Source organism: Penicillium argentinense (genome assembly GCF_028826775.1).
Source record: "Penicillium argentinense strain IBT 30761 chromosome Unknown utg000005l_segment0_segment0, whole genome shotgun sequence".
In the NCBI taxonomy this organism is placed as follows: Eukaryota; Fungi; Ascomycota; class Eurotiomycetes; order Eurotiales; family Aspergillaceae; genus Penicillium; species Penicillium argentinense.
In genome coordinates, this window is record NW_026622664.1 from 3,668,042 (window position 1) to 3,683,030 (window position 14,989).

The 14,989-nt window shown below is 50.2% G+C and overlaps 9 protein-coding genes across 9 annotated transcripts; 5 read left to right on the plus strand and 4 right to left on the minus strand.

The window, feature by feature from the left end:
* Positions 1-480: 480 nt before the first annotated feature.
* Positions 481-2,684, plus strand: N7532_006155 (bifunctional fructose-2,6-bisphosphate 2-phosphatase/6-phosphofructo-2-kinase; the record flags this gene model as incomplete). Its single annotated transcript, XM_056618649.1, has 8 exons — positions 481-746; positions 914-1,011; positions 1,064-1,233; positions 1,291-1,371; positions 1,427-1,702; positions 1,763-2,137; positions 2,192-2,368; positions 2,430-2,684. 8 exons carry the CDS (start codon positions 481-483, stop codon positions 2,682-2,684), a joined length of 1,698 nt encoding a protein of 565 aa, XP_056474808.1.
* A 137-nt stretch (positions 2,685-2,821) lies between these two features.
* Positions 2,822-3,272, minus strand: N7532_006156 (ubiquitin-related modifier 1; the record flags this gene model as incomplete). Its single annotated transcript, XM_056618650.1, has 3 exons — positions 2,822-2,939; positions 2,998-3,162; positions 3,214-3,272. The coding sequence occupies 3 exons, from the start codon at positions 3,270-3,272 to the stop codon at positions 2,822-2,824; spliced, it is 342 nt and encodes a 113-aa protein (XP_056474809.1).
* Positions 3,273-3,549: 277 nt separating this feature from the next.
* N7532_006157 (Elongator subunit ELP2) lies at positions 3,550-6,029 on the plus strand (the record flags this gene model as incomplete). The annotated part of the gene is made up of 2 exons (XM_056618651.1): positions 3,550-3,678; positions 3,744-6,029. 2 exons carry the CDS (start codon positions 3,550-3,552, stop codon positions 6,027-6,029), a joined length of 2,415 nt encoding a protein of 804 aa, XP_056474810.1.
* Positions 6,030-6,481: 452 nt separating this feature from the next.
* N7532_006158 (putative ABC transporter) lies at positions 6,482-7,384 on the minus strand (the record flags this gene model as incomplete). Its single annotated transcript, XM_056618652.1, has 2 exons — positions 6,482-7,191; positions 7,249-7,384. 2 exons carry the CDS (start codon positions 7,382-7,384, stop codon positions 6,482-6,484), a joined length of 846 nt encoding a protein of 281 aa, XP_056474811.1.
* A 263-nt stretch (positions 7,385-7,647) lies between these two features.
* N7532_006159 (tRNA dimethylallyltransferase) lies at positions 7,648-9,092 on the plus strand (the record flags this gene model as incomplete). Its single annotated transcript, XM_056618653.1, has 2 exons — positions 7,648-7,698; positions 7,764-9,092. 2 exons carry the CDS (start codon positions 7,648-7,650, stop codon positions 9,090-9,092), a joined length of 1,380 nt encoding a protein of 459 aa, XP_056474812.1.
* Positions 9,093-9,283: 191 nt separating this feature from the next.
* N7532_006160 (DXO/RAI1 family decapping nuclease) lies at positions 9,284-10,853 on the minus strand (the record flags this gene model as incomplete). Its single annotated transcript, XM_056618654.1, has 8 exons — positions 9,284-9,432; positions 9,485-9,784; positions 9,840-10,010; positions 10,069-10,239; positions 10,290-10,317; positions 10,382-10,413; positions 10,466-10,712; positions 10,770-10,853. The coding sequence occupies 8 exons, from the start codon at positions 10,851-10,853 to the stop codon at positions 9,284-9,286; spliced, it is 1,182 nt and encodes a 393-aa protein (XP_056474813.1).
* A 418-nt stretch (positions 10,854-11,271) lies between these two features.
* N7532_006161 (protein GET4) lies at positions 11,272-12,554 on the plus strand (the record flags this gene model as incomplete). The annotated part of the gene is made up of 4 exons (XM_056618655.1): positions 11,272-11,315; positions 11,393-11,649; positions 11,749-11,901; positions 11,965-12,554. 4 exons carry the CDS (start codon positions 11,272-11,274, stop codon positions 12,552-12,554), a joined length of 1,044 nt encoding a protein of 347 aa, XP_056474814.1.
* Positions 12,555-12,672: 118 nt separating this feature from the next.
* Positions 12,673-13,326, minus strand: N7532_006162 (uncharacterized protein; the record flags this gene model as incomplete). Its single annotated transcript, XM_056618656.1, has 2 exons — positions 12,673-12,923; positions 12,987-13,326. 2 exons carry the CDS (start codon positions 13,324-13,326, stop codon positions 12,673-12,675), a joined length of 591 nt encoding a protein of 196 aa, XP_056474815.1.
* Positions 13,327-13,704: 378 nt separating this feature from the next.
* Positions 13,705-14,985, plus strand: N7532_006163 (replication factor C subunit 4; the record flags this gene model as incomplete). The annotated part of the gene is made up of 5 exons (XM_056618657.1): positions 13,705-13,793; positions 13,851-14,071; positions 14,128-14,227; positions 14,283-14,705; positions 14,760-14,985. 5 exons carry the CDS (start codon positions 13,705-13,707, stop codon positions 14,983-14,985), a joined length of 1,059 nt encoding a protein of 352 aa, XP_056474816.1.
* Positions 14,986-14,989: the final 4 nt, after the last annotated feature.

The following is a 14,989-nucleotide window of genomic DNA, read 5'->3' on the forward strand; positions in this document are numbered from 1 at the left end:
CGTGTCGAATGATTTCGAGTGAAATAAAAGACACACAGGCATTTCCAGGCTTGATTGATTCGAATGCAGTTAAAAAGAAGTACGTTCTTCAGAGCCGGTGGTCGCGAGAATCCGCATTGTTGTTGACCGGAGCAATAAGAGGCAGCTTGGATCCACCTGATTTGATATCTACTCTCCGTTATCGCCTATACCGCCTCGTTGCGGCAACATCGTGCTCTGTCTTCGTCTCTCCAACTTGCTCTCCATCGAGAAAATCCTGCCTTCTGGCAAGGCATCTACAGACTCTCCGCTCCTTTGGCATTCTACTTGGCGTGACTCTCTGATTTGCCGCATATTAGGACAATTACACGCGGTTTCTTTCGTCCACCCTGCTCAGCCCCGCCATCATGGATACTCTATTGTAAGCCTCTTCTCCGTTCAAGATTCTTCCTACCTCGCAGATCCTATACTTTTCCCAGGAAGACATCGGCTTCCCTCAGCATGCGCATTGGGTCGCAGTCGAAAAGACCGCCGAACGAGATGTGTTCTTTGTCCGACACACAGCTGACGTCAACCAGAACTGCCGAAATTGTGGCCAACTCGCCGCAGTTTCGCCGCAAGTCGTCGATTTTCGTCGATGCTATCCACGATCTGCCCGAAAAGGCCGATCTTGCTCCGGCCCAGCTGTACAGCACCGAATCGGGCCGGCTCTTTCACTCGGGCCGGATCGTGATCATCACCGTGGGGTTGCCCGCAAGAGGAAAGACGTATGCCTAGCCCAGTCAGCCACCCTCGCCGATTTCAAATACTAACATTATGATTTCTGTGGAAAATAAGACACATGTCTGTGGCCTTGGCACGGTATCTTCGATGGTATGTTGAGATGATTCAATTGCATTGTGGGCCCTGGCTGATCGATTAATACACAAAATAGGCTTGGAGTCAAGACTAGGATCTTCCATCTTGGAGATTATCGACGCGCCACCATTCCATTTGGGGAGGATATGCCAGATGATTATTTCTATGTCAATGGTACGTCTGCTCCGGTCCTTCCCTTCATTTCAACATACCGACATTGCTCTAGCCACTGCATCATCAGTCCTTTTGCGCCAGAAGATTGTTCGCAAGTGCCGAGAAGATATTTACCATTTTTTGAATCACGAAAATGGTCAAATTGCAATCTACGATGCGGTAAACCCTCTGGCTTCGGGACGCCGTTCGCTCGCCAAGGAATTCGCGAAACATGATATTGAGGTAAATTTGCCCCATTTCTCTCCATTGATGGTAAGGTTACTGAAATTTTTCTTTTAGACACTTTTCATTGAGTCCTGGTGTGATGACGAGAAGATCATCGAGGAAAACGTCCGCAGAGTCAAAATCTCTTCTCCTGATGTGAGTGCAATTACTTGTCTGATGTCTATTTGAGATGAGCTAATTGATATTCTAGTACGTTTCATGGAAGCCCGAGGATGCTGTCAAGCATTATCTAACCCGTATCTCTGCTCGCATTCCCCAATTCCAAACGATGGAGGAAAAGGACCTGAACTATATCAAGGTTGGAACCTTTTGGATTATGACCAAACTCTTCGCTAATCCTTTTCAGATGATTAACGCAGGTGAACGGCTCATCGTTAACAACCGAAGTTTCGGATATCTCTCAAACCGCATCGTGTTTTATCTCTTGAACCTGCATATCAAATCCAGACGAACTTACTTTGCACGGGTAAGCAGCTTTCTGCCCTCACTCCTGTACATCGATCGAATTGTCTAATAATGCATCTAGGCCGGCGTTTCTGTGGAAGCAGACTCTTACAAAGCCGACGCTTCTCTCTCGGAGCAAGGAGAGGATTATGCTAAGAAAATGACCGAATGTCTGATGGCTCACCGGGAATCTGAAAAACAAGAAATGATCGATCGAGGCGAGACTGGCTATGAGCTCCGACCTTTGAAGGTCTGGACGTCCACCCGCCGTCGAACTGTCGAAACCGCGAAGTATCTTTATGAACAGGGTTATAAGGTTCGACAGCGATCTCAGATGAGCCAGCTCAACCCAGGAGTCTGTGAGAAGATGTCCGAAAAGCGAATTCGAGCTGAGTATGCCGACGAGGTGTCAAAGCATGAGCTTGACCCCTATCACCATCGCTACCCCCGTGCAGAGGTAATATATCGATTGGGGCATATATTCGAGCCTTTACTAATATTCATCTAACAGTCTTATCATGATCTGGCCGTTCGTCTTGAACCCATTATTCTCGAACTCGAGAGAGAGCAGAATGACCTACTCATCATTGCCCACGAAAGCGTTCTGAGAGTCTTGTACGGCTATCTCATGGCCTGCAATGCTGCCGATATACCGTTCCTGGAGTTCCCTCGCGATGAAATCATTGAGGTACAGAGTGCCGCTAATTAATATGTACTTGATCCCAAACTGACAGTCATTTTCATTTTAGATCATCCCCGAGAGCTATCAAAACGAGGCAAGCCGCATTCATATTCCCGGTCTTCCAGAAGAAATCATCCCAGCCTCACCTGAAGACTTGAAGATCCCAGTGCCTCCAAGTGGCGGAGTTTCTCCCGCCCAAGGATTAGGCAGTCCACAGGATGGCAATGCCACTCCGACTGGAATCAGCCGTACTCCAAGTGGAATTCGAACTCCTCGGGAACCCGAGAGAATTTCTCAGCAACACGTTGAAGACGTCGTTTGATCATAGACCGCTCGAAGACTTTCCTTTCTCCCGATATGACGAGGGTTAAACTTTTCCTTTATGTGCTAAGCACTTCATCGATAGCAACAAAATTCACAGCATTTTTTATTATTTTTATAATTTCACACTAGCTCAGTCTATCCTCCATGCAAGGTTGAGACAAAGACGATATTATCACCCTGTTGAAGCTCGTAATTCTCCTCGCCTTCAAGCTCCCAGTCGGCGTCGTTGATCAAGACGAGAATTCCAGGCCGCCTACAAGTTTTGTTAATAGACTTCACAAGGATAGTTTGAGCAATTTCGATAAACATACACATTGTCTTCCATAATGAAGAGCCCTTTCCGATCATCCTTCATAACATGTTCCACCAGATGTTGAAGTAAGTATGAAATTGTCGGTTGACTCCCGTCACTCAAGCGAGCAGGAAGTGTGATGGTATGTTCACGCTCATTGGAGAAAAGGATTTCGAGGCCACCGCTATGATTCATAGTCAGACAGGGTCACAAAATCGACATTCGGGAGTCGTACGTGAATTCAACAGTAATAGAGATGGTGGCAGCGGAATTGCCGTTCGTAGAGTCGGCCATGGCGTTTATTGATTGTGTAGACGAAGCGTACAAAGTAGAGTCGCTAGAGTCGCTCTCTGTACAGGAATATCCCTTTCTTGTCGAAAGTCCAACAGGCGAAGCTCGGAAGCTGGAAGAGGCGTGACGGAGGGGCTCTGGATTTCCAGCTGATTTGATGCGGGCGGAAGAACTTATCGATAAGCCGCTCAATTCCACTCACTTTTGCGACAGCTCTTTTTCTGCCTCTGCTCAACGTCAGTTGCGAACACTCCGCTGGAGGAACGCATATTTGCAAATCATGGCGTCTGTTGCAACAAACTACATCAGCGTCGGTGGTAACCGCCACCCAGGTGCCGCCGACTGGGACGTTCAGTCCGGCGTGCTTGCCTACGGTGCGGACAACAATGTCGCGCTGTGGGAGCCTCTGGTAAGTTAATTAAAGTTGTTGAGAACAACAATTGACCTAGAGAAACGATCTGATCATTCATTTAGGAGTCCTCCCAGCGAGGTGTCTATGCCCTACTTGTTGGCCACACCGACAAGGTCAGCGTCGTCAGATTTTACACATGCCCCTCCACCGGAACGAGATTTATCATTACCGGATCGGTCGATCGCACCATTCGAGTATGGCAACAAGATCCGAAAGACTCGCACAACTACAGACATGCCTGCACTCTCGAAGGCCATACGGGGTCTGTGAATGCGATAGCCGTGGCGGATGGCACGGACATCATCGCATCGGGCGCCGCAGATGGGACTGTTCGGATATGGAGAATCAATGCGCAGGACGAATTGAAGTCCGAGCTACTGGGTACAATCACCATGAAACCTCGATTCTTCCCGCTGACTCTGGCGCTACGGTCACTCGGGAATGTGAATGGTGGACCGTTGGTGTTGGCTGTTGCGGGCACCATGACAGCAATCCAGATCTTTGTAGCAGAGTCGTCCACCGACAAGCCAGTTTTCTCGCGTCGCGCTATTTTGACAGGCCACGAAGCTTGGGTTCGGTCCCTTTCGTTCACTCAGGACAAGCAGAATGACCCCAACGATCTCTTGCTGGCATCAGCTAGTCAAGATAAATATATCCGTCTATGGCGGTTGCGTCGCGGTGAAGCGAACATTGCTGCACCAATCGACGAAGCAGACCCATTGCTAGGCGGAATGGAACCCACGCTGTCAAACAAAGCCCATGGATTTGAGGCTGATGGCGCGAAGTATTCAGTAACCTTTGAAGCTCTTCTTTTCGGCAATGAAGACTGGATCTACACTGCCACATGGAACCCTGTCCCGACAAAATCACAGCTTCTATCGGTTTCTGCGGATAACACGGTCACCATCTGGGAGCAAGACCCTGTATCAGGCGTTTGGATGTCTGCAGAGCGAATGGGTGAGATCAGCGTACAAAAAGGCTCCACGACTGCAACCGGAAGTGCGGGTGGCTTCTGGATTGGACTTTGGTCTCCTAGTGGTAAGCAGGTTGTCAGTCTCGGCCGCACTGGTAGCTGGAGAGTATGGCAACATGACTCCGAAGCGGACATCTGGGAACAGCACTTCGGTATCTCAGGACATGTCCGCTCGGTAAACGGTGTTCAATGGGAGCCTAGTGGCGGCTATCTACTCTCCACCAGTGCAGACCAAACAACTCGTCTTCATGCCAAATGGTTGCGGAACGATCGACAATCGTGGCATGAGTTTGCACGGCCACAAATTCACGGATATGACTTGAACTGCGTGGATACATTGGGTCCATTGCAGTTCGTATCTGGTGCGGAAGAGAAATTGCTACGTGTTTTCAATGAGCCCAAACAAACCGCCGAGCTGCTCGAGAAACTGACTGGTTTTAAACAAACGGCCAAGGATGAACTGCCCGATACAGCCGAAATCCCAGTACTCGGCCTCTCGAACAAGGCACAAGGTGACGAGAATGTGATTGAGGATGAGGAAGAGAACGCAGGCAAAACCCCCGCGCCTATTGCTTCTCTGGTCGGTGATAAGCCACCTCTGGAGGACCAACTTTCTCGTTATACACTGTGGCCGGAGCATGAGAAGCTCTATGGCCATGGTTATGAGATCTCCGCCGTTGCTGTTAGCCACGATCGTCGACTCATCGCCACTGCCTGCAAGGCAACCTCTCTTGATCACGCCGTGATCCGACTGTACGATACATCAGACTGGCATGAGATCAAGCCTCCTCTCACGGCCCACTCTCTTACTATCTATGACCTTTCTTTCTCCGACGATGACAAGTACCTTCTCAGTGTGGGCCGAGATCGACAATGGGCCGTCTTTGCGCGCAGCGACGAAGATCCAACTCTTTTTTACAACTATACCTCGAACCCTAAGGGTCACTCTCGAATGATCCTCGGGGCGGCGTGGGCTCCGACCACCACCGACCGCATCTTTGCGACGGCGGGACGTGATAAATCTGTCAAGATCTGGCAAAAGACCGAGGATACATTCACCTGCAAGACCACTGTGCCTTTGACATCTGCAGTCTCGGCCATTGCATTCCTGCCCACGGCATGCCAGAATTCGTTCATTCTTGCTGCGGGAGAGGACAGTGGTGCTCTGTCTATCTATTGTATTTCGATTGATACTTTGGAGGCCCAGCTTGTAGTCAATGTCGATTGGGAGATTGCCCCCTCAAGAGCGATTACACAATTATCATGGCGGCCGGTGTCGGCCACCGAGGCCAACACCAAGACACGGTTTGAACTTGCCGTCGCTAGCGAGGACACCTCAGTCCGCATATACACAGTCTCGGACATACTTTCATGATCAGTACTTAGATACCAAAATAAATATGATATGTTCATGAAATGAAATCAATCATAACATATCTACCCGAAAGAAGCATCAGTAGTGTAAATCTACGATTATATTTTGAAGTTTTCGCCGCTTATTTCAAATGCATTTCAATGTATTCCAAGTGGTCTCAACTATCGGTTGAAGAATGTTTCCCACGTGTCTACCATGTCGCCCGACTTTTCATATATTCATGTCATAGGCCCTCTATGAGTCCTGGTTGAAAAACACCATATGTTGAATGAACCTATCCCGTAGATTCAGATGCCCGCAAAAACCCGCCCGTGTCAGGCGATGAACCCAATGCTGTTGAACGACATAATTCAACAAGACTCCTTGCGTCGGCATGCCGGAAAATAGAATAAAAAAAAAGCAAAAGACTATCGTCAAGCAGCGGCCCTAGCAGCAAGAGATGGCCAATTAGCTTAGCTGCGCTTTTCTAGCCCATAACCTCCTAATCCCTCGAGAGACTGGTAGGTTTTACCCTGGTTTGACCGGCCATTTCGCGGTCCCCGGGCATCAAGGTCTTCTTTCAGCCACTTGAGAACCAGCTCCCCGAGACGACTGTTCTCGGAAGTCCACTGCGGAATCTGGTTATAGAACGTCTCCACGGGACCCCATGCCTTAACCTTACCCAGATGCATATGCACAAGATGGGTAGGCCATTGAGCGAGATTATCCAGGATGTGCGTAGCATATACAATTGTGCATGCCCGAGTCTCCGTCTCGCGCTTGAGGAAAGCGAGGAAGTTGCTCCGAGAGAGCAGGTCCAAGTCGACAGTAATCTCATCGAGCAGCAGGACCTGCCAAGGCCGCAGCAAACCCATAGCTAGTTGAACGCGGCGGCGCTCACCATCGGAAACGGCATGCATGCGCCAGCTGAGATCGATATCAAGGATATCAACCAGCTCGTCACGTCGTTCCGGGTAGGCATTGCCACCGACGGATGCCAGCAGCGTGGGCACATCGATATCTGTGCGGACAATGCTGTTCAGCACCCATTCCACACCGAGATATGTGACGCCTTCCAGTCCCTCCTTAAAGGGGTCCTTGCCGCCCACAGCAATCGTGTTGTTAGGCGCAAGGCGCTTCCCCGATACTAGGCGCAACAGGGTGGTCTTGCCCGCTCCATTGGCTATACGAAAAGGATTAGACAGGAAAACCAATCTGAACATGGAACATTTCGACTTACCGCCGATCAACAGCGTTCGGCTTCCCGGTGGGAGATCCAATTGCACATGGTCCAGCCCCGCAGATCCATCTTGGAACTTGTAGGAGAGGTTCTGCACCTCTATTGACGGCTTTGGGGAATCATTAGGAGACGCCATGTTGCGCAAGGCCTCAATAAATGGACAAATGAAACACGGGAAAGAAAGGAGAAATCAGGCCAGAGACTAAGGTAGTAGCAATGAGTCAGGACTAGACTGCGCTGATCCTAGCGTCGACGTCGCGGGATGAGGTAATGCGCGATTGCGATAACACCCTTTTTTCTGTTCTCCATCCGATTCCAACGCGACACCTCCACCCACAGGATGAGCGCGGGATGCTCCCGTTCCTCCGATCATTCTGGCCCCGTCAAAGAAGAGCAGTGATGGATCCCCTCATCGCAGTTGTCGGTGCAACGGGCACAGGCAAGTCCAAGGTAATGCAGAATATGCCCCTCCTCCGCGCGAACGCTCGAATATTGGGGCTAACAGCTACAGACAGCTCGCGGTGGACTTGGCCTCCCGGTTCAACGGGGAAATCATCAATGGCGACGCGATGCAGATGTACCGTGGTCTTCCGATCATTACGAATCAGATCCCCGTTGACGAGCGAAATGGCATCCCACACCACCTGCTGAGCTGCGTCGATCTGGATGAGGAAGCCTGGCGCATTGGCAAATTCAAGAAGGAGACACTCCGGCTCATTGAGGAAATCCGGGCGCGTGGGAAGACACCGGTACTTGTGGGCGGTACACATTATTATACCCAAGCTGTGCTGTTCAAGGACCAACTGGTGGGCGAAGGCTCGGAGGATGAAGACGGACCGGAGCCGTCTACGGAGCTTGTCTCGACCTCTGAGAAATGGCCAATTCTTGATTCGCCGCCTGAAGTTCTCATGGAAAAGCTCACAGAGGTTGATCCTGTCATGGCTCAGCGATGGCATCCGAAGGATGCGCGCAAGATTCGACGGTCGTTAGAGATATATTTCCAGACTGGACGGCGTGCTTCGGAGATCTACGCGGAGCAGCAAATGATGAAAAATGAAGCGGTTAGTAAAAACGAAGGGTTATTGCGCTTCGACAACACTTTGATCTTTTGGGTGCACGCTGAGAAGGAGATTCTCAATTCGCGTTTAAATGCGCGCGTTGGCGACATGTTGAAGCAGGGCTTGATGTCCGAAGCTCAGGCCATGTCCGATTATCTACGAGACAAGCGCTCAGAAGGTATCGACGTCGATTTGACACGGGGTGTTTGGGTGTCTATTGGATTTAAAGAACTGGCGCCTTATTTCGAAGCCCTCCAACAGCCCGAAAAGAGCGAGAAGGAGCTGGAGGAGTTGAGGTTGACCTGCATCGAGTCAATCAGGAATGCCACTCGCCAATACGGCAGATCCCAAATCAAATGGATCCGAAACAAGCTATGGAAATCTTTGTCTGATGCAGGCATGACGCATCGTTTATATCTCTTGGACAGCAGCGACGTCGGCAACTGGAAGACATGCATTACTGAGCCGTCTGAAAAGCTTGTTCAAACAATGCTGGATGGCGAGCCTACCCCTGACCCCAAGTCCCTCTCAGAACTCGCCAAGACTGTCCTTGGTGCCAAGGAGGAGCAGACTCGTGAAAAGCCCGAGTCTACAACAAAATGCTTCACATGTGAGATATGTCGCAAAACCATGGCCGGCGAGGAACAGTGGAAGATCCATTTGACCAGCTACGGACACAAGAGAGGGCTGAAATCTGCTGCGAAGAAGGCAGAGCGCGATGCATACTTTCGAAAAACGGAACTGGAGTCCCAAGAGGCTCCCGAAAGCGAGGCTAGTAAAGTATGAGGCCAAGCAAATTCACATTGAAATACTATGGCTCTTCAAGACGACCTAAGTGGGACAATGAAATCGTCCACTTCCCTAACGTACAATGTTGCTGCTAGACAACCGACTGTGCCTTAAGCAGCGGACCCAAAATAAAGTAGATATTTGCCCTTGTAAGACGGGCAGTTCACACGATAAGACACGCCCATGCCCTAGGTCTGGGTGCGCCACTGCTCGAAAGAGATGGGGAGGATATCACCGTGTCCCCCGGTCTCAAGCCGATAAACACTGATTTGAGGATCGTGCGATCCTTTGCGAATCCTCCACGTGCCATCTCGTCCACCGATGACTTGTTTTAGCCCTGTAGAAAGTTAGCGTGATAAGCAATGGAACGCACAGGAATCCGATTTTACACTCAAGGAATGACGCAGCAAAGTTGATGCAGACTTGTGCATTCCACGAATTCAATCCACGCTGGACTCTAACGGGGATTTGAGCAGTGTCCATTTCTTCGATGCGTTGAACGATTCCATATTTGTCCCGGAAGCCGACGATGATGGTAGGTACGCCGAGCAAGAATGATTGTGCCCAGTATTTTAGCAACTTCCGTTCCATCTTCAGCATGCCGTACTTGTTTCGAGCTGGTTCCTCTGTCGTTTTGAGTTCCACCCAGTGAATTTGATCGTTCTTGCGCTCTGGTTTGCAGTCCCATACTAGATTGATGGTTAGGAGCGGAGGATTCGTGGAAGCATAGGCAGTGAGACATACTGGCATCAACTTCCCCGCCGAGGATCGCACGCAAATCCCCAAAGCGCGTAGCGACCACCGAGCAGTATTGGGCGTGGTTGTTCACGATTTCATTGGGGCGGTTCTCGATTTCTTGACGGGTTGAAGCGTCCCAGGGCTTTTTCAAGACGGAGAGAGTCTCAAATTTGTAACCTGAAATTGGACTGGGTTAAAATCACATAATATAATAAGCGTAAGCAGTTGAACATACCCCAATAACACATGAGCTCTTGCGAAGGCGCTCCAGGTCGTGGCGGCTCTGCAAACTGCCGCTCCTTTTCCTCATTCTTGAAAGAGTTGTTTTCTTCGATGAAACTATAATACGTTAGTAGATCCGGTTTAAAGCGGAGTAGACTCAAGAGTATCATACATTGTGCCCTAACTCCGAGTTAGAATAGAATGAACCATACAAGCACTGTACGGGCATCTTACCTGGAAACAAGTCGCATTCATTTCGAAGCTAGATGCGGTACCAAGACAGTTAGAAAGATTCTTCTTGGTTTAATGATATCACAGAAGCTTACCCATCCCGCTGGATGTAGGGAGCAGTCATGATCTATGTAATTTGTTAGAAATGATCCTGCGATTTCGTAGCCCGGTAAAGTCACTTGCCTTCGTCATCATGCCTCTCCATGTGATGATGTCGGCCTCGCATTTCTTGCCTTTTTCTTTCTCCAGAGCAGTGATAGTATCGAGCAAAGCATCTAGATGCTCATCTGCGGTCTTGATGAGCTCGCGAAATGTGTCGAAGCCCGGATTCAGATCGGCTGGTAGTTTTGGCGGGTAATAGTAGGACATAGAGGCGTCACCCAGTAAGAACTCGTGGTTTTCATCATAAGAGAAACAAGCGATCTCCTATTTATTCGTTCAATCATGCGAACCTCTCTTGAGTAAAAGATGACTTTGACTAACCTGAGGGCGGCGCATGGGAACCTTCATATGTTGGAAGCGTTCCTCCGGCCTCGAAAGATCGAACATTTCATGTTGGAACTCCATGATTTGAATCGTATGGACAGATCTCGAAACCAGAAGGAACAAAATCACTGAGGCGTGAAAACGTGATTTAGCCCTTGATTCGCGAAGGCTCACTGGGCGAGGCGCCGAAGCGGCCAGCCCGGACTCTGTCACAAGGGGGCTCGGTCTCTCTCTAGCAGATAAAGCTGCGTATTGACAATGCGACAAGAATGAAGGTATGGATAAAACAAGAAGCCCACGAATTTTGCACACGCAGGGGTCGTGGGCGTTGAGGCGGAGGAAAATGTAAGGGCAGTTGAAGGTGCATGGAGCTGCCGCGTCCCCACCAACTTTCCTCACCTGCATCTGCGCCCTCCCCGCGAAACTGCCCTCCCGCTCCCCATCGCATCGCGCCTCTCACCACGGTTTCTTCCATTGTTTTGGACCATCCAGCTTGACAATGACCTCCCGCATCGAAAAGGTCATCGCTCGCCAGCGAGAAAAGTGAGCAACAAACCCCCGCTCTCTGATTTCTCGCCTGTTTCTGGGTTGCTGACAGTTCCATTATTTTCTCTCCTCAGGATCGCGGATGGCGCCTACTACGAAGCTCACCAACAGCTGCGAACTATCGCTGTGCGCTATATCAAACAGTCGAACTACGATGCCGCCGCCGATCTCCTGGCTGGTGGTGCGACTGCTCTGTTGAGAGCTGGTGCCCAGCAGGGTGCCTCGGCAAGTGGTGGAGATCTGGCAATTATGCTTGTGGTGGAGGTTTACAACAAGGCTGAGTGGGAGATTTCAGGAGAAGATGACGATATGGAGGGTCGTGCTAGAAAGAGTGCGTTTTTCTTTTCTTGCTCTACTGGACTATGACTTTGCCACGGCAAAGATTCAAAATAGGTCGGCATCCGTTTACATCAGCTAACAAATCCTGCAGAGCGCTTGGTCGAGCTTTTGCGCGAATTTCCCTCGGACGAACCTACGAGAAAGCGATATATTCAGGAAATGATTGGGTGGAGTGGACGATACGGACCGCTGGAGCGAGGAGATCCGGAGCTGCACCATGCTGCTGGCTCTGTCTACGCAGAAGGTTGGTTTCTTGGAATGTGTGATATTTGATTCGGGTTGGCTAATCCAGCTGCTTTCTCTTTAGACAACGAGCCGTATGATGCCGAGAAGCACTTGGTCTTGGGAACATCGGAATCAGCGGAGACACTGGCGAAGCTGGAGTACGAGTGGTACACCCATGATGAGCCGCACACGGCAGCTATTTATGCATCGCGCGCCGTCTTCCCCTATCTCTTGACAGGAAATTTGCGCAGCGCCAATAAGGCTCTGCTCATCTTCACTACCCGACTCTCGACATCGAGCCCTTCGCTTGGCGTGCAAGACGTGAGCAGTTCGAGCTCCGACGTCCGCGTGTACCCCGCACTTCCACTGCTGAACTTCCTCAATTTACTGCTTCTGACAGTCCAGAGAGGCAGTGCAGATCTTTTCCAACAGCTCACTGCACACTATGCGACACAAATTCGGGATGTGGGTATTTGGGATGACTTCCTGGCTCAGATTGGCGAGCAGTACTTCGCCATCAAGGTTCCGCGACAGGGTAACCCGCTCATGGATATGATGAGCAACATGCTTTTCGGTGGACAAGGCGGACAGGATAATACTGGTGGTAGACGGACTGCTCAGAGACCTGCAAAGAAGGTTGAGGCTCCTCCTTCGAGTATGGAGCTGGATTAAGTGCACTCTGATGACGAAAGGATGTCCCCATTGGACATTGTTGAACATACCAAATTCTGTGTAATGCAAAAACGAAGATAAGTGAAGCGTACAATTGGAGTTTCAATTAAACTGCACATCAAGACCGCATGTCTCTCTCCGGCTCGAACATCCAGTTATCTTCGTCCAAAGACGCCGCTTTTTTGCGCAGGTCCTCACGGAGAAGTTCCAGAAGTTGTTTGCAGCCTTCGCATTTGCAGTCAGCATAAATCCGGGGAAACTGGCCAAGTCGGGGAGGTTCCGGAAGCTCAGTCTCACCTGCTTCATGCTCCTCATTCGATTGTATGTTACCATGGCGGATCACTGAGTCGTAGGTAGCGTGGATGAGCCCTAGAAACGATTAGACACGAGTACCACATAATCAAAGGGGAAGGGGACAAAGTAACAACATACTAGCTCTATCCGCGTCACTGGGTTCCGTAGAATTGTACTCCGTCTCCAGCTCCGCCTCAATCTCCTCATCATTCGCATCAACCACATGAGGCTTACTGGGGAGATTCGGGGCATCGAACTTGTAGGCCCCATTCTTGTCCCGCACCACAATATCCTTATTCTCCGATACCTTGATGTTCCGATTGGAACCGGAGTCCGAGTTTGTCGGGTGGAGTCTGTGCGAAGGGCGGCTTGAGAGTCCATTATTTCCTGTCGGCGCATTGCTGCTAGGTGGACATGGAGCGGCCGGGCGACGGCTGAAGCCCTGCTGAGATGGATGACGACCAGAGCTTGGGTTCATTGTTGTGTATGTTGCGTAGAGAGCGAGTATTCCGAAAGAAACGGTTTGCTCGCAAGGGAAGGTGTGATGCGGGTTGATCTTGTAGCGGAGAGTGAGAAGCAACCCACTGGAGCGATAAACCAGACTGCGAAATAAGCTGACTTCCAGTGGCTCTGCTGCGGATAAGGGCTGCCCCCTGGATGAGAGAAAGCGAGGGAGAAATGTTGCAAATGGCAGAACAAAACGAAGGTTGATCGTAGTCGCGAATGAGTTCATTGTTGGCGCACAGGCCAGCCGATAAGCAGCTATCGCGGGACGCGACTTGTGCGAGGCCGACTTTCGCGTCTTTGCATTTTGACCTCCCTCCGAGACGTCACGAATCCCAGCCACGCCCACAACATGACACAGGCCGAATCTTCCTCGAGCGCGGCACGCAGTGGCGCCAAAGCTGTCACTGCCGGTGCCCCAACAGATTACGAGCTTCCTTGGTTAGGATATTTCCAGCTCTGGTATTGGGAGTTCGCCAGCTGACTTTGCTATTATAGGGTTGAGAAATACCGTCCTATTTTCCTCGATGATATCGTCGGCAACACTGAAACTATTGAACGGTTGAAGATTATCGCGAAAGATGGCAACATGCCTCACGTTATTATCTCTGGCATGCCGGGTATTGGAAAGACGACTTCGGTTCTATGTCTTGCCCGGCAATTGCTCGGTGATTCCTATAAAGAGGCTGTTCTTGAGCTAAACGCAAGTGATGAGAGAGGTTGGTCCATCTTTGGGGTTGAAAGATAGAAACTCGGTTGCTGATAGTCTGGTTAGGTATCGATGTGGTTCGTAACCGCATCAAGGGCTTTGCTCAGAAGAAGGTCACACTGCCCCAGGGTCGTCACAAGCTTGTCATACTCGATGAAGCGGATAGGTGAGTTTTTAAACAGCTGGTATATGTATCTTGGCTGAGCTGATCCTGCGTAAAGCATGACACCCGGTGCCCAACAAGCTCTGCGCCGCACAATGGAGATCTACTCAACCACGACTCGATTCGCCTTCGCTTGCAACCAATCGAACAAGATCATTGAACCCCTTCAATCACGTTGTGCCATTCTTCGTTATGCCCGTCTGACCGATGCGCAGGTCGTTAAGCGACTGATGCAAATCTGTGAGGCGGAGCAGGTCAAGCACTCTGAAGATGGAATTGCCGCACTGGTCTTCAGCGCAGAGGGTGATATGCGTCAAGCAATCAACAACCTGCAAAGTACTTGGTCGGGCTTTGGCTTTGTCAGTGGAGACAATGTGTTCCGCGTTGTTGATAGTCCTCACCCTGTCAAGGTGCAGGCTATGATCAAGGCATGCTGGGAGGGCAAGGTTGACTCCGCACTGGCGGGTCTCAATGAGCTATGGTATATCATCTCACTGAAGAATACATAAATTCTGGCTAACTCGGCTGTTACTAGGGCTCTTGGCTATTCTTCTCATGATATCATCAGCACTATGTTCCGAGTCACTAAGACTATCCCGACACTTTCGGAGCATTCCAAATTAGAGTTCATTCGAGAGATTGGGTTTACGCACATGCGTATTCTCGATGGTGTGCAGTCACTTCTGCAGCTGAGCGGCTGTGTCTCGAAGCTTTGCAAGATCAACATGAAGCCTGAGCTTTTCCAGCCTCCGAAGGCCTAATACA